The 21,287-nt window shown below is 44.5% G+C and overlaps 1 protein-coding gene across 2 annotated transcripts in view; it reads left to right on the top strand.

The window, feature by feature from the left end:
* The window catches only part of ltk (leukocyte receptor tyrosine kinase), a 109,393-nt gene that overhangs the window by 13,000 nt on the left and 75,106 nt on the right, over positions 1-21,287 (top strand). For both annotated transcript variants that reach the window (XM_024428590.2, XM_042325480.1), the window contains exons 3-5: positions 16,480-16,569; positions 19,637-19,786; positions 20,044-20,272. In XM_024428590.2, the coding sequence (XP_024284358.2) occupies positions 16,480-16,569; positions 19,637-19,786; positions 20,044-20,272 (469 nt within the window). The remainder of the gene's footprint in view (positions 1-16,479; positions 16,570-19,636; positions 19,787-20,043; positions 20,273-21,287) is intronic.

The following is a 21,287-nucleotide window of genomic DNA, read 5'->3' as shown; positions in this document are numbered from 1 at the left end:
AACAATTTCAAGGCAATGCTACCAAATACCAATTGAGTGTATGTAAACTTCGGACCCACTGGGAATGTGATGAAAGAAATAAAAGCTGAAATATATCATTCTCTCTACTATTAGTCTGACATTTCACATTCTTAAAATAAGGTGATCCTAACTGACCTAAAAAAGGGAATTTTTACTGTGATTAAATGTCAGGAATTGTGAAAAACGGAGTTTAAATGTATTTGGCTAAGGTATATGTAAACCTCCGACTTCAACTGTACATAAGTATTCAGAGCCTTTACTCAGTACTTTGTTGAAGCACCTTTGGCAGCGATTACAGACTTGAGTTTTTTTGCTAATGCCTCAAGCTTGGCACACATGTATTTGGGGTGTTTATCCCATTCTTCTCTGCAGATCCTCTCAAACTCTGTCAGGTTGGATGGGTAGCGACACTGAACAGCTATTTTCAGGTGTCCCGAGATGTTAGATCGGATTCAAGTCTGGGCTCGCTCTGGCTGGTCACTCGAGGACATTCAGAGACTTGTCCCGAAGCCACTCCTGCGTTGTCTTGGCTGTGTGCTTAGGGTTGTTGGCCTGTTGGAAGATGAACCTTCGCCCCCGTCTAAGGTCCTGAGCGCTTTGGAGCAGGTTTCCATCAAGGATCTCTCTGTACTTTGTTTCGTTCATCTTTCTCTCAAACCTAACTAGTCTCCCAGTCCCTGCCGCTGAAAAACAACCCCACAGCATGATGCTGCTACCCCCATGCTTCACCATAAGATGTTGCCAGGTTTCCTCCAGACGTGACGCTTGGCATTCAGGCCAAATAGTTCAATCTTGGTTTCATCAGACCAGAGAATCGTGTTCCTCATGGTCTGTGAGTCCTTTCGGTACCTTTTGGCAAACTCCAAGCGGTATGTCATGTGCCTTTTTCTGGTACCCTTCACCAGATATGTGCCTCGACAAAATCCTGACTCGGAGTGCTGTGGAAAATTCCTTTGACCTTATTGCTTGGTTTTTGCTCTGACATGCACTGTCAACTGTGGGAAATTGTATAGAGACAGGTGTGTTCCTTTCCAAATAATGTACAATCATTGAATTATCTACAGGTGGACTCCAATCAAGTTGTAGAAACATTTCAAGGACGATCAATGGAAACAGGATGCACCTTTTCTCATAGAAAAGTGTCTGATTACTTTTGTAAACAAGGTATTCCTATTCTTAATTTGTAATACATTTGCAAAAATGTATAAAAACCTGGATTTGCTTTGTCACTATGGGGTATTGTGTTTAGATTGATGTGGATTTAGAAATGTTTTAATTCATTAGAATAAGTCTGTAACGTAACAAAATGTGTTCAAGGTCAAGGGGTATGAATATTTTTCAATTACGCTGTGCTCTATAACCTCCAATACTTTGATTCTCATTTGAATCTGTTTATTATGATGCCATATTAATAGTTTTATTTTTACTGTATGAATCGTCAATGTAATTGAACAGATGGGCTGTTCATTTAAGTAAGCAGCTAATTGTGAATCCTGTCTCAATTAGCAATTAACGCGGTGTGTGAATATATTTGAATAAAGAGGAAGAATACGAAAACCCTTTAAAGACTCAAGGACATTTTAGAAAACACAATAATACACTGCAGATGGTGCCTTTCATGCAAATCATTTTGTAGCTTGTTGCTCCTAAAGCTCAATTAGAGGGAAATAATGAGTGATGGCATGTTCAGACATGTTCGAATTCTTAAGTAGTGAATGACAACGTTTTACTATCTGATGTGCTTTACATCTGCTAAACACATGGCCCAATATTTTTTTTCTTAACTAGGCAAGTCGGTTAAGAACAAAATGTTATTTTACAATGACTGCCTACCCCAGCCAAACCCTCCACTAACCCGGACGACACTGGGCCAATGACTGCCTACCCCAGCCAAACCCTCCACTAACCCGGACGACACTGGGCCAATGACTGCCTACCCCAGCCAAACCCTCCACTAACCCGGACGACACTGGGCCAATTGTGCGCCGCCCTATGGGACTCCCGAACATGGCCAGTTGTGACACAGCCTGGGAACGAACCAGGGTCTGTAGTGACGCCTCTAGCATGGTGATGCAGTGCCTTAGACTGCTGTGCCACTAAGGAGGCCCGTTATTTAACATCTTGTTGGCCAGAAGTAAGAAAGCAATAACAAGACACTGGCTATCACCTCAGATACCAACCATCCAGGACTAGACCAACAAAATCCAAGATATGGAACAAAAACAGCTAAAATCCACTTGAAACCTGACCCCTTTGTAAATACCTGGACCTACTAGACATCATTTTTAAACCAAAAAACAACAGAACCCTTCTAAATAACAGACCAAAATAACTAGACTCCAAAACATAAAAGAACGAAAGACAAAACAGGAAGAAAGATAATTCACCAGAGTGAAGATGATGGAAATGTATTTATCTTAAACAAATATGTATTAAAGTTGTATTAAATTGTATTTTATTAAATAAAGTAGTGCTCCCAATAGGTAAGCATCTGATTTAGTGTACAAAACTGTCCATGGCATGCTCCTGCTCCTTCATAAGCCAGTGATGAGCCATTTCCAGGTGGATAATCAAAACCAGGCTGTGAAAATGTATTTACCCCTTTTAGATATTATTCTAAATGATAAAGACTTTCAACATGTTTTCAGTTAAACAATCCCTAAATGTATGTTAAGTGAATGATTGAAGCAGTTAGATTGCAGGCCTCCCTGAATGGAATACAGACTGACACGTCTATTAAATGATGACCTTCTGTACCGTAGATTGCATGACTCACTATGGAATTGTTGATTTTAATGCAGAATTTGAAGGGTCTCACCTTTTCTAACCAGATGATGCCATCTACAGTATATATACAAAAGTATCTGGACAACCCTTCAAATGAGTCGATTTGGCTATTTCAGCCCCACCCGTTGCTGACAGGCGTATAAAATCGAGCACACAGCCATGCAATCACCATAGACAAATATTAGCAGTAGGATGGCCTTACTGAAGAGCTCAGTGACTTTCAACATGGCATCGTCATAGGATGCCACCTTTCCAAGAAGTCAGTTTGTAAAATTTCTGCCCTGCCTTGGTCAACTGTAAGTGCTGTTATTGTGAAGTGGAAATGTCTAGGAGTGACAACAGCACAGCCACAAAGTGGTAAGACACACAAGCTTAAAGAATGGGGCCGCTGAGTGCTGAAGCGATGTCCTCGGTTGCAACACTCTACCGAGTTCCAAACTGAGTCTGGAAGCAACATCAGAACAAGAACTGTTCGTCGGGAGCTTCATGAAATGGGTTTCTATGGCCGAGCAGCCGAGCAGCCGCACACAAGCCTAAGATCAATACTTCGCAATGCGAAGTGTCGGCTAGAGTGGTGTAAAGCTCGCCGCCATTGGACTCTGGAGTAGTGGAAACGCATTCGCTGGAGTGATGAATCACGCTTCATGGCTGTTGAAGGAAGAGGACCAAGGTGCAGCGTGGTGAGCGTACATTTTCTCTCTATTTGGAAAATGACGCCGAACAAAACAATAAACACTACAAAAACAAATTGTGAAGCTAAAGGCTATGTGCAACCACAGGTGGGAAAAAGGGCAGTCTAAGTATGGATTATCACTGGAGGCTTCGTGCCATGGATCATCACTGGAGGCTTCGTGCCATGGATCATCACTGGAAGGCTTTGTGTCGTGGATCATCACTGGAGTGGAGAGACACACGGGAAGCCTGGCTCAAATTTTTTGGGGGGGGCTGCCTCTCGGGCAACGTTGTTAGCCGTGTTCCCTCATAACGCTGCCGCTCTGCTTTAGCTGCTGCCTTCGCCTTCCTCTCTGCTCTACCTGATCCCAGGGTAGGCGATCCTTCCCGGCCAGGATCTCCTCCCATGTCCAGGATCCCTTGCCATTCAAAATGTCCTCCCACGTCCATTCCTCCTTACCACGCTGCTTGGTCCGTTGTTGGTGGTGGGAAGTTCTGTCATGGCTGTTGAAGGAAGAGGACCAAGGTGCAGCGTGGTGAGCGTACATTTTCTCTTTATTTGGAAAATGACGCAGAACACAACAATAAACAAACCGTGAAGCTAAAGGCTATGTGCCCTAAACAAAGTCAACTTCCCACAACCACAGGTGGGAAAAAGGGCAGCCACCAGGTCTGGGTGTGACAGCTACTTGCCCCAATGCATAGTGCCAACTGTAAAGTTTGGTGGAGGACAAATAATGGTCTGGAGCTTTTTTTCATGGTTCGGGCTTGGCCCTTTAGTTCCAGTGAAGGGAAATCTTAATGCTACAGCATACAATGAGATTGTAGACGATTCTGTGCTTCCAACTTTGTGGCAACAGTTTGGGGAAGGCCCTTTCCTGTTTCAGCATGACAATGCCCCTGTGCACAAAGCGAGGTCCATAATGGTTTATCGACATCTGTGTGAAAGAATGTTACTGGCCTGCACAAAGCCCTGACCTCAACCCCATTAAACACCTTCGGGATGAATTGGAACGGCGACTGCAAGCCAGGGCTAATCGCCCAACCTCACTAATGCTCTTGTGGCTGAATGGAAGCAAGTCCCCACAGCAATGTTCCAACATCTATTGGGAAGCCTTCCCAGAAGAGTGGAGGCTGTTATAGCAGCAAAGGGGGACCAACTCCATATTAATGCCCATGATTTTGGAATGAGATGTTCGACATACCTTTGGTCATATAATGCAATTTGACCAACATTATGCATAGTCTCAGATATCCCCGAACTTGGAGCAGCGTAAGCCTATAGGCAACGGCACAAAGTCTGGGGAGAATGTCAGCTTTTCTCTGATATTCAGCAAAAGAATTCTGGGGAGACTCCTCAACTCTCTCAAGAAGTCACGAGTTTGGGTCGGTGGGTCTGTAAATACAGGTGGGAATTGTGCTCATGTTTAGCTAAGGTAACAAGCGAATACGGCAGTGGTGCTACAGTGACCCATTTCCGACTCGTCCTCACACCCAAACTTATTCCCGAATTTGTCCAGATGTGTTTTTATCAATCTTGAATCTCGGATGTATGTCATCATAGCATATAGATTTCAATGTGTTAATGGGAAAGTGAGGTTGTGGTGGTTGTGATGGCTCATATTTCCTTCCTGTCCCTCCTGAACAAAGTCCTCTAAAAATGGCCAATTTCCTCTGACAGGGGCAAGAACTGAAGATTATATAAAACCTCACTTTACAATGTATTAATGGGAAAGCGAGGTTGTGATGAGGTGAGTGGATGGATGGGGGATAGAGAGGATGTGTTTGTGTGTGTGGGGGGGGGCAGAATGTCTGGATGATGTGGGCTTTTAGTGTAAATGGAAGGACAGGGGTCTGAGGTCTGAGGAACCCCTGAATCTAATTCAAGCCTAGCTGCAACCAATTAAATTATAAATTGAATTATGGTGTAATTTTTGGGAAATGCCAAAAGCCTGATTCACTGCATATGAATAGGTCCTTAGAAGTGGGGAGGGAGAAGACCAGCATTTTGCTCCAACAACAGACCCTGTATTTTGTTATGGTCTTGCGGTGCGGTAGCCATGTTTTTCCTAGTGGTCAAATAGTCTCTCTGGGTAGAAAAGGATGAGACAAGTTGCAGCACAGACCCTGTCCCCAGTTGTGTTTAGTTTGAAAAACAAAGAGGAACTTATTACAGCTGGAGGCCTGGATATTTCCATCCTGTCTGTGGTCTGTTCAGAGCTAGGGTTCCCCCTGAACAAACGCCTTTGGAAATTGCCAATTTTCACTAGCATGAAAACACTGTCGTGGTATTTTGGCTGGCTGATTAACAGAGAGCAGATTCTGCTGAGTTTTACCTCTAGGCTCTTGAGGATATCTGTAATCACAAGAGCCCAGTCTCCTGTGTATTTGATTTTCTGCAGCACTGTTCTCCTCGATGTGTCAGTGGCGTGCGTCAGAGTTCTGGTGGACAGCCCCATACGATATGTCTGGAATGAGCAAGAAAATAAAACCTAAAACACAATTTCCTGTGGTGGGGTCATGACCATGTTTTGAAATTCAATGTTCTGTTGTCATAGGTTTGGTTCTCTATGTCTAAAAACATGCGGTGCTCTAACTTCCTATTAATAGGGCTTGAATTCTTCAGATTGACATCTTCCTCGTCTTTTAGAACAATGAGTTTCAGCAAATATGTTTTTGGTTGACTCCAGAGCTACTTAAGTCTGTAACCACAGTAAATCTAGTACCAGTCACAGACTAACAGTAGACCTAATTAACATAGGCTGACCAGTTAAGTTGCTGGATTTTGTCAGTCTCCCTGCTGGAGTGGAATAAATGAAAAGGGCAATATTCCTCCCTGAATAGATACCAGTCAGGAAGAGCCATATTAACCTGTTTTCATTCCACTAATGTACAGTATAGTGTTTGAAGGAAGTTGACTGCAGGACATAATCCCTTGTTATATTTGATCATTATTACCTCTATACAGGGTAAGGGACAGAACTGCTTCATCTCAGCTCTATATAATATGACAGGAATGCGAAAGCCTTCAGTTAATGAGGAAAACATTCCTGTTGACAGGCGTGGTGAAGAGCGCGGTGCGGTTTCACTGTCCTGGAACCTAATGAATGTCAAGCACTTCTAATGAAGAGAACAGATGTGTTCAACAGATGTGCTGCTCTGTTTATCCGTGACTCCACTGTCTGTCTCCTCTTCTTCCAAGATACTCCTTAGCCTCTGGAGCTGGTTTGAATTCAAGGTCAAACATAACTGCTTCACTTAAGAGGACACTAATGGCTCTGAGTTAGATCATGCTGTAGATATTATATTGATGCTGAAGCTGTATTGTACGAGTCCCTAAGTATGCGTGGATACACAATATACAGTATCATAACATTTTAGAATAGAAAAGGATTACACTTGGAATCAAATCGATAATCTATTTTTACAAGGGAGCCCAATGTCCAAGAGTTACTTCCTATTTTAAGCTCATGGGAGTCTTGTCCCTCCTCGTTTTCGTTAAATGGTGATAAAGTATACCCTTGTGGTTCAATGTGTTTGAAGGAAGTGTGTCGGATCAGCACCAAACTCATTTGTCAGGTTTAAATTTCCTGGCCACATCACTACAGAAACGTTCCTTTGTGAATTACTGAAGATTCCATTTGGCAAGCCTTGTTACGTTCATCAAAGTCGTAGTTGTTGGCTAAATGAAGCCTCCTACTTGGACCTTCAGCTAATTCAATCGAGCACAGGCCTAACCGAATGAACAACAATGACGGAATGCGTTATGACATTTTAATAAATGGTTTGGGGAATGGTCTTGTCTCCAAGGGAAGATCCTCGGAGCCAGATGATGTGATGGCAGGTAGCCCTATGCGGATCTGCTGGTTTCCATCATTGGAACTCCTTTCCCCCGCTGATGACAGGCCTTCAGGTTATTATAGTGGTGAGGAGGTGGATGGTTGTCGAAAAGTGAGAGAACGAGCGTAGGTGGACATTTTAAATACATCCCAAGATTTAAGCCCATTGGCTGAGAGAGAGGAAGGTGCTAATTGCAAGAGTGAGCCCGGAGGTTAAACAGCAAGCGTGATGAATGTGCATTATTGTGCCGTGCTTAAAGGCTATGAGGTAAGTAGGTGAAAGACATTCCACACATGGCTAATAGGAACGAGGAGAAGAAACAAGACGCTATGTTGATGATACATTTGTATTCATTCCCAATATGCCCGTAGAAAAGGAAACTTATTGAATTATGTTAAGCCTACTGGATGAAGTTAAATGAGCATTCGGACCAGCCTTCCTGATTGAACTTTCTTAAACTAGATTAGAAAAAGGCAAGGCTGATGCTCAGAACATTTGTGATATGATTTTGGACTCTTTCTCTACCAGAGCTTTTTTTTTTGTTGCCTTGATAGTAAATGGAGGCTTTTCTGGCGACTTAGGAAAGATGGTGACGATGAGTGAGTTGAGAGCATGAAAGGTGTGAGGTGAAATGGAACACATGTAAACCATTCAAATCGCTCAAACATACACAAAAGGCTGTTATCAAGAGTAAACATTTCTACCAAGTATGGGGTTTTTGTAGTGCGTGCCCGGTACACCAGGCACTACCTTTTGAAGTTGAACTAAATCTGGAGTACGGCAGGGAGGTTATGAACCCAGGTTTGTGTAATTGAGTTGAAATGCTGTGGAATACCATCTTTGTCTTCAGACTGTGGGGCGTTGTCTTAGATCATGGGGCTATAGTGTAAGTTGGCGTTACTCTTCCCCAGAGGGGATAAAGCCTTTCGGAAGCAGGCGGATGCTCTTCCAGTGGATGACTCAGCAGGGAACAGAGGATGTAAGAAGACGTCGTTCTGCTGCATGATCTTCTGAGAAGAGGAGTAGAGGAGAGACGGGTCTGCTTAGGAGCGTGTTGGCAGTGTAGAGCCGTGGAGCTGGTTGGCTAAGCAGGCCCAGCTGTCACCGTCAAATGTGCTCCGTCGCCTGTGCAGCTGGAGTAGCTAGCACACGACACAGCCTGGACCTGAATCACAGATTCTGCTTTGAGGCTGGGCCTGCATTAGCTAATGAGCCAGATCATCCATTCCTTTCATTTCTGAAGATGACCAGATATCCTGTGATTGAATATATTTTTCTTTTGTTACATTTTTAGAGCCAATCTTAGGGCGTCATCTCAGCTTTGAACCGCACATGTGACGGTAAACAGTCAAACAATCCCTTACTCTGGAAACATCTTTGCTTCCTTTGATAGTCAGTAGCTAGCGAAGAAGCCAATGCCCCCAAAGTAAACATCAATTTATGCATTTTAGTGTCTTCAATAAAACATGCCAACTGTTAAATTGAACCAACAATTGCTTTATTTTGAAGCCAAATGGCAAATGGTGTCACTGGTACAGAGAGGAGTAGGCAGGAGGCTGTCGCAGGTTTACTGAATTTATTTAAGCACCATAGATCAAAGCCGGACAAAAACCAAACGCTGTTGTGCTCAAAATATATCTTCATAAACAAAAAGTCACAGGGCGAACCTGTCATGGATCCCTCTGGAACTTTCATGGCGCACACCTAGCCCCTATTCCAACTGATTGTATTTGTATATAAACTCAGCAAAAAAAGAAACGTCCCTTCTTCAGGACCCTGTCTTTCAAAGATAATTAGGAAAAATCTAAATAACTTCACAGATCTTCTTTGTAAAGGGTTTAATGAACATGCACCTGTGGAACTGTCGTTAAGACACTAACATCTTACAGATGGTAGAAAATTAAGGTCACAGTTATGAAAACTTAGGACACTAAAGAGGCCTTTCTACTGACTCTGAAAAACACAAAAAAAAGATGCCCAGGGTTCCTGCTCATCTGCGTGAACGTGCCTTAGGCATGCTGCAATGAGGCATGAGGACTGCAGATGTGGCCAGGCCAATAAATTGCAATATACGTACTGTGAGATGCCTAAGACAGCACTACAGGGAGACAGGACGGGCAGCTCATCGCCATCGCAGTGGCAGACCACGTGTAACAACACCTGCACAGGATCGGTACATCCGAACATCACACCTGCGGGACAGGTACAGGATGGCTACAACAACTGCCCGAGTTGGAACACCAGGAACACACAATCCCTCCATCAGTGCTAAGACTGTCCACAATAGGCTGAGAGAGGCAGGACTGAGGGCTTGAGAGCCTGTTGTAAGCCAGGTCCTCACCAGACATCACCGGCAACAATGTCACCTATGGGCACAAACCCACCGTCGGTGGACCAGACAAGACTGGCAAAAAGTGCTCTTCGCTGACGAGTCACGGTTTTGTCTCACCAGGGGTGATGGTCCGATTCGCGTTTCTCGCTTCTGTTAGTCACATGTCTGTGGAACTTGTTCAGTTTATGTCACAGTTGCCAGCGGAGAGGACGTTTCTTTTGTGCTGAGTTTTTGTGCCCTTTGTTCACCATGGTGCTGACGATTATTGTTACAATGTCCGTTGGTGCGTGTAAGTACCTGTGTTGTGTGTTTTGGACTTTCGTGCCCTTGTGGATTGTGTAGCTGATTACGGGTCTTGTCCCGTGAGATAATCATTGTGCCCTGTATTTATTTTATGGTACTCCTGGCTCTTTTGTTTGGATTTCAACCCTGTGTTTTGTGTACGTGTTTGTTTGGTCTTTGTCCCCGTGCCTTTCTACGGCACACCGTAATTTGGGCTAAATAAAAACCCTATTACGTCTGCGTCTGTCTCCCGATCCTTCATGCCAACGTCACAGAATAATCGACCATTAAGGGAGACAGCAGGAATGGCCCGTCCGACGACGCTGCGACGGGGTACAGTCACAGATCCCTCTGGATCCCTCACTGCGCACACCTGGCCCCTATTCCCATTATTTGTATTTGCGTATATGTGCCCTTTAAACACCATATTGCTGTCGATTATTGCCGAACGCTTGAGCTGGACAGGAGGGGGAGCCAAAGCAAAGGCTGGTGTGACAGTAACCTCCCCCCCTCCCCCGAGGCGCTGCTCCAGCAGCGGTGTGCTGCCGACCTTGGGGATGACCCCGGAGACACAGTGCTTGTCGGTTGGACGATGCCTGTGGAAGTCCCTTAGTACCCGTAGTACCCTTAGTACCCTTAGTACAGTACCCTTAGGTGAGGCTGACCATGACCCCCAGTCATTCCATGAAAGCCTTCCAGACGTGGGAGGTGAACTGAGGACTAGGGTTAGACACGATGTCCTCCGGGAACCCATAGTGCAGGAAGACATGAGAGAAGAGAGTCTCCTCGGTTTGCAGGGCCGTAGGGAAACCAGACAGGCTTTGGAAAACCGGTCCCCAACAACCAGGATGGTGGTGTGCCCCTCTGAGGGGGAAGGTCTGTGACAAAGTCCACGGAGAGATAGGACCAAGGTCATTGTGGAACCGGCAGTGGGTGGAGTTTGCCATAGGGGAGGTGCCTATGTGTATTGCTTTGTGTGCAGGTCGAGCAGGAAGAGACTTAAACCTGGACGTCCCAGGCCAAGGTGGGCCACCAGTACTTGGCGAAGAGCCAGTTGATAGTATGGGCTATACCCAGGTGCCTCAAAAGTGCTGTGTGTGCCCAGGCGAGGAGACGGCATGTAGATACGCCCCTCGGGACAGTGGTTAGGTGAGGGCTCCTGTCACAGTGCTCGACGAATGTCCCTGTCGACATTCTACACGACAGGAGCCACAGTGCAGGACAAGGGAATAATGGGTGTCACTTTCTCCCTCCGATCCTCTGTGTCATGCACCCGGGACAATGCATCGGCCTTAATGTTCTTTGATCCCAACCGGTAGGAGAGAGTAAAGTCAACCCTGGCGAAGAATAGGGCCCACCTGGCCTGACGCGGGTTCAGCCTATTTGCTGCTCGAATGTACTACAAGTTCTTGTGGTCCTTCCAGACAAGGAATGGGTGTTTAGCACCCTCCAGCCAGTGCTGCCATGTGTTCAGCGCCTTGTTGACGGCCAACAACTCACGATCCCCCACGTCGGAATTCCGCTCTGCGGGAGACAGCTTCCGTGAGTAGAAGACGCATGGATGGAGTTTAGGCGGCGATTCAGTGCGTTGGGAGAGAACAGCCCCAACTCCAACCTCGGAGGCGTCCACCTCCACGATGAAGGGCAGAGATGGGTCAGGGTGAGCCAGAACAGGTGCGTCAGTAAAACGTTCCTCGAGCGCACGGAAGGCTCCCCAGTATAGCACAGCTGTCGAGGACCTCCCTTCAGTAGGGAGGTGAGAGGGGACACCACTGTGCTGAAACCCCTAATGAAGCGCGTGAAATAGTTAGCAAAACCAAGGAAGCTCTGCACCGCCTTGATGTTGGATGGAGCAGGCCAGGACAATACTGCACTGACCCTCTGCTCTTCCATCTCCACTCCCGCAGTGGATATCCGATAGCCCAGGAAAGAGATCGCCTGCTGAAAGAAAAAGCCCTTCTCCGCCTTGGCGTACAGGTGATGCCCTCTCAGCCTCTCCAAAACGGACCTGACTGGAGACTTGTTGCTCGCGTGTAGTGGAGTACACCAAGATGTCGTCTATGTACACCACTACCCAGCAACCCAACATGTCTCTAAACACCTCGTTAATAAATGATTCAACCACTGAGGGTGCATTTGTCAGGCTGTAGGGCATTACCCTGTATTCGTAGTGCTGGTGCTGAAGGCGGTCTTCCATTCATCCCCCTCTCTGATGTGCACCAGGTTGTAGGTACTGCGCCAATCCAATCTAGTAAAGTACTTAGCACCGTGCATCTGTTCGATCACAGTGGGTATGAGAGGCAGGGGATAACTGAATTTAACAGTTGCTTTACTCAGTATCCGGTAATCGATACAGGGGCGGAGACCTCCCTCCTTCTTCACACAAAAGAAGTTGGAGGCGGCCAGAGAGGTGGACGGACGAATTAATCTTTAGTCTGGCACCTCCTGGACATAGGCCTCCATGGCTTCGGTCTTTGCATGCGAGAGAGGGTAGATGTGCCCACACGGGAGGTTAGAACCAGACAGTAGGTCGATATATAGTCCCATGAGCGATGTGGGGGAAAGCACGTGGCACTAGTCTTTTGAAAAGGCCACCTGTAGGTCCCGGTACTCCATAGGGTTAGGGACGTGGGTGGTTTCCACGGAGGTGGAACAGATTGACACAGAGACACCTCCCCTGAAACCTAAAACTGCACGGTGTGCAGGAGAGTTTAAGGTGGTTGTGAGTAAATGTGAGGGAAATGGGAATCGTGGTCTGGCACACCAGTCCTGTTCTGAGGGGACGGTTGTCTAGGGCAAGGACTGGGATAGGAGTTAAAAAGGGTGCGTAATGATAAGGCCACTGACCGGTCTAGGAAATTGCCTGCAGCACCCGAGTCCACTAGGGCAGGACTCAGTGGGGGGCCAGGATAGTCAGGGAAGGTGACAGGGAGAAGGACGGGCTGGGTGGACAGAGAGGAGCAAGGCACGTCCACGCCTACCTGTGAAGGTGCAGGAGTGCTCCTCTGCCTGTCGCTTAATCACCTGGTTCTCCTTCTGGGACAGGTGTTCCAGGGGTGGTCTCGCAGTAGGAGCAGAGACCCTGTTGATGTTGCTGTTGGCGTCCCTCAGGGTGAAGGTGCGTCGTGCCCACCTCTATGGGCTCAATCTCGCTGGAGGTTCCTGGGAGATACCCAAACCCCCGGGATGGGCAGCGAAGGGCACGCAGGAGATTGTCATGGCGATGAGCTGGTACAGCGTGAGGCCCTCATCGCAACAGGTACAGAACGTACTCTGACGCTGTCCTGTACCCCTGGCGTATACGGAGGAGACACTCACCTCCCTCTCAGCCCTCTGTAGGGTGGTTGAAGACGGCACGGAAGCGCTTATAGGACTGCACTTCTGGTCCGTCCCTCTCCCAGATGATGTGCGCTCACTCCAGAGCCCAGCCTGTCATTACCAAGATCACCAAGACCACCTTGTCCCTCTCAGAGGCCATCCCGGCATGACGGGCCAGGTGGTGGTCACACTGTAGGAGAAACCCCCTATAATGAGCTTGGGTGCCGTCAAACCCCTTGGGGAACGGCAGGTGGACGTTTCTCATTGGACTAGATGATGGTGGTGGGGTGGCTGGAACAACCGCGGGGAGCTGGGAAGGTGGTGGTGTAGCTTGTATTTGGCGTTCAGCCCGAAGCACCTCGTCCATGGCAGTCCCGAGGCGCTCCAGGCACCAGTTGTGGTGGTGGAGCTTTGCTCCTACAGCTGAGAGGTCTGGATGTCCTGCTGCTTTCTGTTTTCTTGGGTCGGTTATTCTGTCACTGGTGTAGAGAGGAGTAGGCAGGAGGCAGTCGCAGGTTTAGAACTACTGAATTTATTTAAGCACCATAGATCAAAGTGGGACGAAACCCAAACTTTGTTGTGCTCAAAATATATGTTCATATACAAAAAGGCCCAGGGCGAACCCAAAGTGCAAAATGTAAAGTACTCAGGAGGCTGGCGAAGGCTGGTGTGACAAATGGCGAATAAGGCATCTAATGGCATCTAAGCTGAGAAAATATGTTGGTGTTTGCAGTGAAACATCTGTTTTTATACAATATTAAAAATGGCATCGTAACCAATATAGTTACAGCCTACTTCATTTAGTGAGCGGCTTTTTTTTAATAATCCAATTTCACAAGCATGGCCATGTCTCATATGTTTTTCTTCAGCATCTGGCAACATACAGACTGTCTATTGTCATGTGAGCTTTTCATACAGGGGTCAATCTTTAGAATGACGCGATACTAGTATGGGCTTATTTTTATTGTCTCTTTTGTCCAGTCTTGTGAGGTTGAGTTATGTTGACCCCCAGTGAAAACCCCTATTCCTGTTAGTGTGTGTTGATCCTAATTGGACCGTGGGGTGTGTCACATGATTTGTCCATTAACCCCCAGGGCTCTGATTGTTGGCGTTATGTCCTGTTTCCGGCCCTCTACTCCATTGAGCTAAAACTGTCATCTCCAGTTTATTTTTGTGTGACTTTGTAGTTAAAAATCGTCAATCGTTGTTTTGAATCGGGCTTGTTGTCTATAATTAATCTGTTTATACACATTTGATTTGTTTCAATCACTTCGGCTGAGTTCCTGTTTGGCGAGTCAGAGATGTAAAGCGTGTAAAGGGTAGCCTGGAGCCTTGAGTCAGAGGGATCAGGAAACTTGAGTAGGGCTTTATTCAGGTCTTTGTGTTAGAATTCCTAAGCCTCTGAGGGTTTACTGTAACAGTGCTGATGTTGCACCCTGTTCAGAAATAACACGATGCATATAAAATAGAGTGTTTGGGAGAGGAGTGCTTTCTGTGGGCTGTGTATGAGGCAACTCTTAATGTTGTTTGCATAGATATTCTTATTCTGCTGCCTCTCACTCTGTGAAACTACTGTAATGTAGGCCTACTGTATGTACCTTGGTAAAACAGAGCTCTCACACTTGCAATATTCTCTGCTGCCTGATCTTGTTTATGGCCCTTCTGTGAATAGTTTATTTATATATATATTTTTTTTTTCTTTTTAACACATTCTGAAAACCTAGCTACCTTGAGATCCCGGATTACCTTGTATGCTTCCTGTGGTAGAAGATTAAAAGGCATTTAAATATGGTTTCCAGAATTTGTTTTTCCAAGTGTTTTATTTGAATGTAAATCTCACGGACCAGGATGTATAAATTCAAGCCTGATCCCCTCCACCCTCATTTAACTGAGTAAGTGTGGACAAGCCGTAGCCAAAGGGATTACTTGATAATTAAGTTCAGCTGATGTTATTGAAATCTAAGGACAGACAGATTCAGGGAGGAGGCATTCCTAACTAATACGATTAAGATACATATCTTAATGTTCAATCCTCTATAAACAAGTGGAGGTTTTATTGCCAAGATTAAAACAGGCCCGAAGACAGGGGTTGTGTTTAATCAAAGGTGGTGATAATAATGTATATAGCAATGCGAGGACTCAATATACTGTATGGCAATCCAGAGAGAAGGTTCTGAGCTGTTCTGTAATGGTTACCTTGTATTGAACTTATTGTCCCGGTTTTTCATGAGAGCTAAATTGGGCTATTAAAAAAAAATGGGTTCCATAAAAATGACTTATTTCAAAACAGAGCTTAATGTAATAGTACCAATAGTTGATCTACTTTGATCCTACTACCCAAAGCAATGTGTGCCCATTTCAAACATGGCAAAGGAGTTTTTAATAACCCTTTTTGGTTATTGTGTAGAACTCAAGCCATGTTGTTGACAGATTGTTAACTTCAGCCCATGTAAACAAATGATCAAATCAAAAAAATCTAATCAAATTTATTTGTCACATACACATGGTTAGCAGATGTTAATGCGAGTGTAGCGAAATGCTTGTGCTTCTAGTTCCGACAATGCAGTAATAACCAACGAGTAATCTAACTAACAATTCCAAAACTACTGTCTTATACACACAAGTGTAAAGGGGTAAAGAATAAAGAATATGTACATAAAGATATATGAATGAGTGATGGTACCTAACATTCTAAAGTAATGTTAGGTAATTGTGCTCAAGTCAAAATACTATACTGTACCTCTTAAGTTTTGTATTTACAACCTGTTAATAATGCCTTATAAATGTTATGAACCTTGTGTTATTACAGTACAAACTCACCTTTTACAAACATCTTGTTCATATGCGTAGGCGACAACAACTCGTTGTGAACTCAAATGGATCCTTCCCAAAGTTATATGACAAGCAATTATCTTCTGTGGCCTTCACACTCATTATTGAAACTGTACGACAACAAAAACATCAAGCATTTGGCCACATTCATCTGCTGCATTATATTCAACATGTCAGAGTGCAATTTATATGTAAAGGCCTCGTCAGAGAACACTTGAGTAAGCCACCTATCCTCTGGTGTCGGGACACACAGTCAATAACAGCAATCATCTAACCACTTGTTTCTCGCTCTCTCGCTCTCTCGCTCTCTCGCTCTCTCTCTCTCTCTCTCTCTCTCTCTCTCTCTCTCTCCTCTCTCTCTCCTCTCTCTCTCTCTCTCGCTCTCTCTCTCTCAGTTAGCAGCTCCAGCCATGCTTTATTGGACAAGTCCCTGGAGGAGAACTTCATGTTCCCCCATCGCTTGAGGCCTGAGGACGAGAGCCAAAGTAAGACTATTCACTTAGACACAGCCACAGCAAGCTGTTTGTCATTAGCAGACCAGGAGAAGAATTCATTATTGACTTATTGACATTATTGACACAGTTGTGTAGAATACTCTCCCCTATCGTTAGTGAAATATACAAAGTGTGTTATTAAGTGTCATTAATGGTCATGTGTGTCAGGGTCATTAAGGCTCGGGTGTCTGTCGTTATTCATTGTTTGCCTTATAGGGCTGCCATTTCTCTTAGGTAGTAAGTAGTTGTCACGCCCTGACCTTAGAGAGCATTTTTTATGTCTCTTTTTGGTTTGGTCAGGGTGTGATTTGGGTGGGCATTCTATGTCCTTTATTTGTGTTTCTATGTGTTGGCCGGGTATGGTTCTCAATCAGGGACAGCTGTCTATCATTGTCTCTGATTGGGAATCATACTTAGGTAGCCCTTTTTCCCTCCTTCAGTGTGGGTAGTTAACTTGGTTTGTGGCACTAATGCACTGTTAGCTTCACGGTTGTGTCTTTCGTTTGTTGTTTTGTTGGCGACATTTTGAATAAAAAGGAAAATGTACGCTCACCACGCTGCACCTTGGTCCACTTCTTTTGACGGCTGTGACAGTAGTATGTGTGGTCTGCAGAGAGTGAATTAAACCATTGAAAGCACTAATCTAATACAGTGTTTGTCACAGCTTTTACAACATTGTAATGTGTTCCTCTTGAAATTTAGTTTAACACAAAAAGCCTCATCTGCCTTGTTTATTCATGACAAAAGCATGCTTGTATTTATAGTAACCCATCAAACTGCATGCAATAAAAACAATTTTATTACATTTTCCACCTAACCACTTCTATTAGGATATTTCTGCGTCCCAGAAGAGAGGGATGGTGTCACGTCCTGACCTTAGTTCCTTTTTTATGTCTCTATTTTAGTTTGGTCAGGGTGTGAGTTGGGGTGGGCATTCTATGTGTTGTTCTATGTTTTGTATTTCTGCTTTTGGCCTGGTATGGTTCCCAATCAGAGGCAGCTGTCAATCGTTGTCTCTGATTGGGAACCATACTTAGGCAGCCTGTCTTCCCACTATGATTTGTTGTTTTCTGTCTCTGTGTCTGCACCAGACAGAACTGTTTCGTTTTCGTTCGTTCTCTTATTATTTTTGTTTTTGTGTGTTCAGTTGAATTAAATATTAACATGGACGCGTACCACGCTGCATATTGGTCCGATCTTTCATACTCCTCAGAAGAGGAGGAAATCCGTTACAGATGGCTTTCTTATTAATGGTTTCACTCCTTCAGGACCCTCACACATTCACTTGGTTAGATTCCCCATGCCAGTTATGGAGCCCCTAAAAATGTATATTTTCCTTTTCCAGACTGACATTCCCTGGTCTTCTGCTGATAATGGAGTTGTTTCAATGTCTGATCGTTCGCAAATGACTAGCTTCATCAGACACAAAGCAGCGTTGTTAGTTTGAACTATAAAATGCTTTTGAATTGTTTTGTTGGTGTCTTATTGGAGAAATGCTAGATATCTCCTGCACTACACCTTAGGCAAGTTCAAGCGCAAATGGAATTAGTCTGAAATGGACAATAACAGTTCCAAACACTAAGCAGGGTTTCTAAGGTCATTTTAGTCAATACTGGTTGATGAGAAGAAACTGTACTGACATGAGTAATTTGTGCATGATTGTGTGAGTGTAGCAGACTCCAGACACCAAAGAGTTAATGAAATAGTTAACCAATAGCTACCCAGACTATCTGCATTGACCCTTTTCGCAATAACTATTTTGACTCACATATGATCACATATGCTGCTGCTACTGTTATCTATCATATTATCTATCCTGTTGCCTAGTCACTTATATGTACATATCTACCACAATTACCTCGTACCCCTCCACATCGACTCTGTACTGGAACCCCGTGTATATAGCCAGATTATCGTTACTCATTGTGTATTTATTCCTCATCTTGTTTTATCTCTGCATTGTTGGGAAGGGCCTGTAAATAAGCATTCCACTGTTAGTCTACACCTATTGTTTACAAAGCATGTGGCAAATTTGATTTGGATTTGATATTTAATGATGGCCTTTTGTTAAGGCTCAGAGATGCTTTATAAAGAGTTTTCAATGTCAAACTAACTAGAAATTTTCTACTGAATATGCTGTATCTGGTTTGGTATCTGCTGTTCTTGGAGGTAGGCAGAGTTGTCTGTTTATTGCCATTATCGGAGTCTGGTAAATGTGCTCTCAGATAATGCATGTCAGAGAGCTCCTTTGGTATAAGTGGAAAATGTCACTGACCCCTGTGAGGTTACCACTTATGTGGATCACTCTGCATTGCTTGTCTGAATGTGTTCAGAATTACAGTAGAAACAGTAATGCCCACAAACTGTGGTATCTGTACCGAGGATGTGTCAGCAATCATGAGATTATCACTCCAATTCTATGCTGTCGTTGAAGATGAAGTCTATACTGCAGCTAATTTACTGAAACCATAATGGTTTCAAATGATAATTGCGCTGAGATTTGGTTCATTTCTGCTCATTTCACCCATGGGCATTTGGAGTTTCTTCTTCCCATGTAAGGAACTATTGGTGGAGTGGAGTACACAGTTAAGGAGTTGTGGCACAGTGGTCTAAGGCACTGCATCTCAATGCTAGAGGTGTCACTACAGACCTGGGATCGATCCCTGGTTTGATCCTGGGCTGTATCACAACTGGTCGTGATTGGGAGTCCCATAGGGCAATTTGTTCTTAACTGACTTGCTTAGTAAAATAAATAAAAAAATCTCGTCATACTTCTGAAGCAGGATGCCATGTTGGCCTAAATTGGCATCAGATAAGGATAATTATTTCTGTGGGTTGTGTCTCCATTTCATTCATTTGTATAAATACTGTCAACTCATTTGATTACAAATCTATTTCAGATGTAGTTTCCCTCTTGAATTCCATGTTGACGTCAATGAATACAGTACAATGTTAATGGTATCATACAGTTACAGTGGCCAGTGTTGAGCAAGAATGTGTGACAGGTCCATAGAGTCAGTCTCAGACCTAATGAAACTCTTTATCCTCACTCCTGCAGTTACCTCCTGTGATTTTGAATCGCCTTGCTCCTGGAGCTTCTCCAATCACAGCAGCAGATATGATTGGAGGGTCACATCACCACAGCAACACAGATCCAGCACACAGGCCATGAGACCGGTCAGCGACCATTCGGAGGGGAGCTCTGATGGTAAGGGAGGAAGCACAGTCACAAATTGTGTTTTTCACTCACACTTTTAATGTGGTACTCCTTTTATCTCACAGAGAGCATGGTGTAGTATACTGTATTCAGAGAGACGTAATGGAGTCATTAGATAGATGGTGTTGAGTGCTGGGAAAACAGGCAAGAGAGAAGGGGAAAAAAAATTAAATGTTGTTTCGCTCTATAATCAACTGTTTGTTTTTTTTACTTCTGGGAAATTATTGTCTGGTTCCCTCCCTTTCTAGGTCACTTCCTGCTTTTGAGTGCCTCTGCGGCCTCCAGGGCATCTAGAAAGTGTGAATACCACATCACTAGTCCAGTGGTCTACAGTAGTGGTCCACTGTGCCGTCTGCAGCTGGCCCGCTTTGAGTCAGGGCCCACCGCTGGAAACCTCTCAGTCTTAGTGAAACCAGTCGACTCGGCATCTGTCATCAGCACAACAGCTCTCAGTGGCAGAGCCCAAGATGGCACCAGGTCAGCAAGGCCTTATGATTAGATTTTATGCTCATGTTTAGCCATTTATGTTTCAATTGTATGATAGTTCACTTGAACATTCCACACAACTTTTCAACAATTTCTATTTTGTATGCTTACAGTAGTAGCATTTACTGTATTAGCTCTACACTGCATCCATGTGTAACTCACTTACGGTACTTACGGTACTCTACAATGTATCTTGAGTACGTTCTTAGTGATTAAATCTGGCAGTGAACTCAGAATCCTATACACATCCACCTAATACAGTAGTGAAAGAAAGGGGCCAGCATTGCATTGAAACACTGCTAGTAACTATAAGGTACTCAGTCTGTTGATGGATTGAAGTGGTTGTTTTAAGAAATTCATGGATTATTCTGCTATAATGCACTGAAGTGCAGGTCCTTGGGATGCCTAGAGGGACTTGACATACAATAAGCTTTAAGTATGGCATGGAAATACCACTACATCCCTTGACATGGAGAGAGATCATCTTTGTGTAACTATTGTTGGGCAAATGTCCTTAATATTGATCCAATGTTGGGCACAGGCATTCTGGGACCAGATAAAAGCATTTTGCTTCCAAATGCAGACCCTGAAAATGAATTTGGACATAATTGGCCTGGACAGTAGCGTGGAGGGATGGGCTGTGGCTATGCAACAAGGTTATACCCTGGCCTCTTTATTTGGAGAGTAATGGAGTGCTTGTCCATTATGAAAAAGGTTTTAACTCACAGACTGTAAGATGGTGAGTACTGGGGATGACAGGTCACCTTAATCTCCACTGGAAGCAAGACATACTGTATAAACAGGGGTGGAAATATAGAAGAAACAGATGGAATGAATGAATAAATGAATGAAAGCTTTCAGCTTGACAAGTTGTTTTTTCACAGAATGTACAGTACTGTATAATGTTCAGCACTCACCCACAGAATGTACAGTACTGTATAATGTTCAGCACTCACCCACAGAATGTACAGTACTGTGTAATGTTCAGCACTCACCCACAGAATGT

The sequence above is a fragment of the Oncorhynchus tshawytscha genome, linkage group LG08, assembly GCF_018296145.1.
Source record: "Oncorhynchus tshawytscha isolate Ot180627B linkage group LG08, Otsh_v2.0, whole genome shotgun sequence".
Classification (NCBI taxonomy): Eukaryota; Metazoa; Chordata; class Actinopteri; order Salmoniformes; family Salmonidae; genus Oncorhynchus; species Oncorhynchus tshawytscha.
Note: the sequence above shows the minus strand (reverse complement) of the source record. Positions and strands in the feature narration are given on the sequence as shown.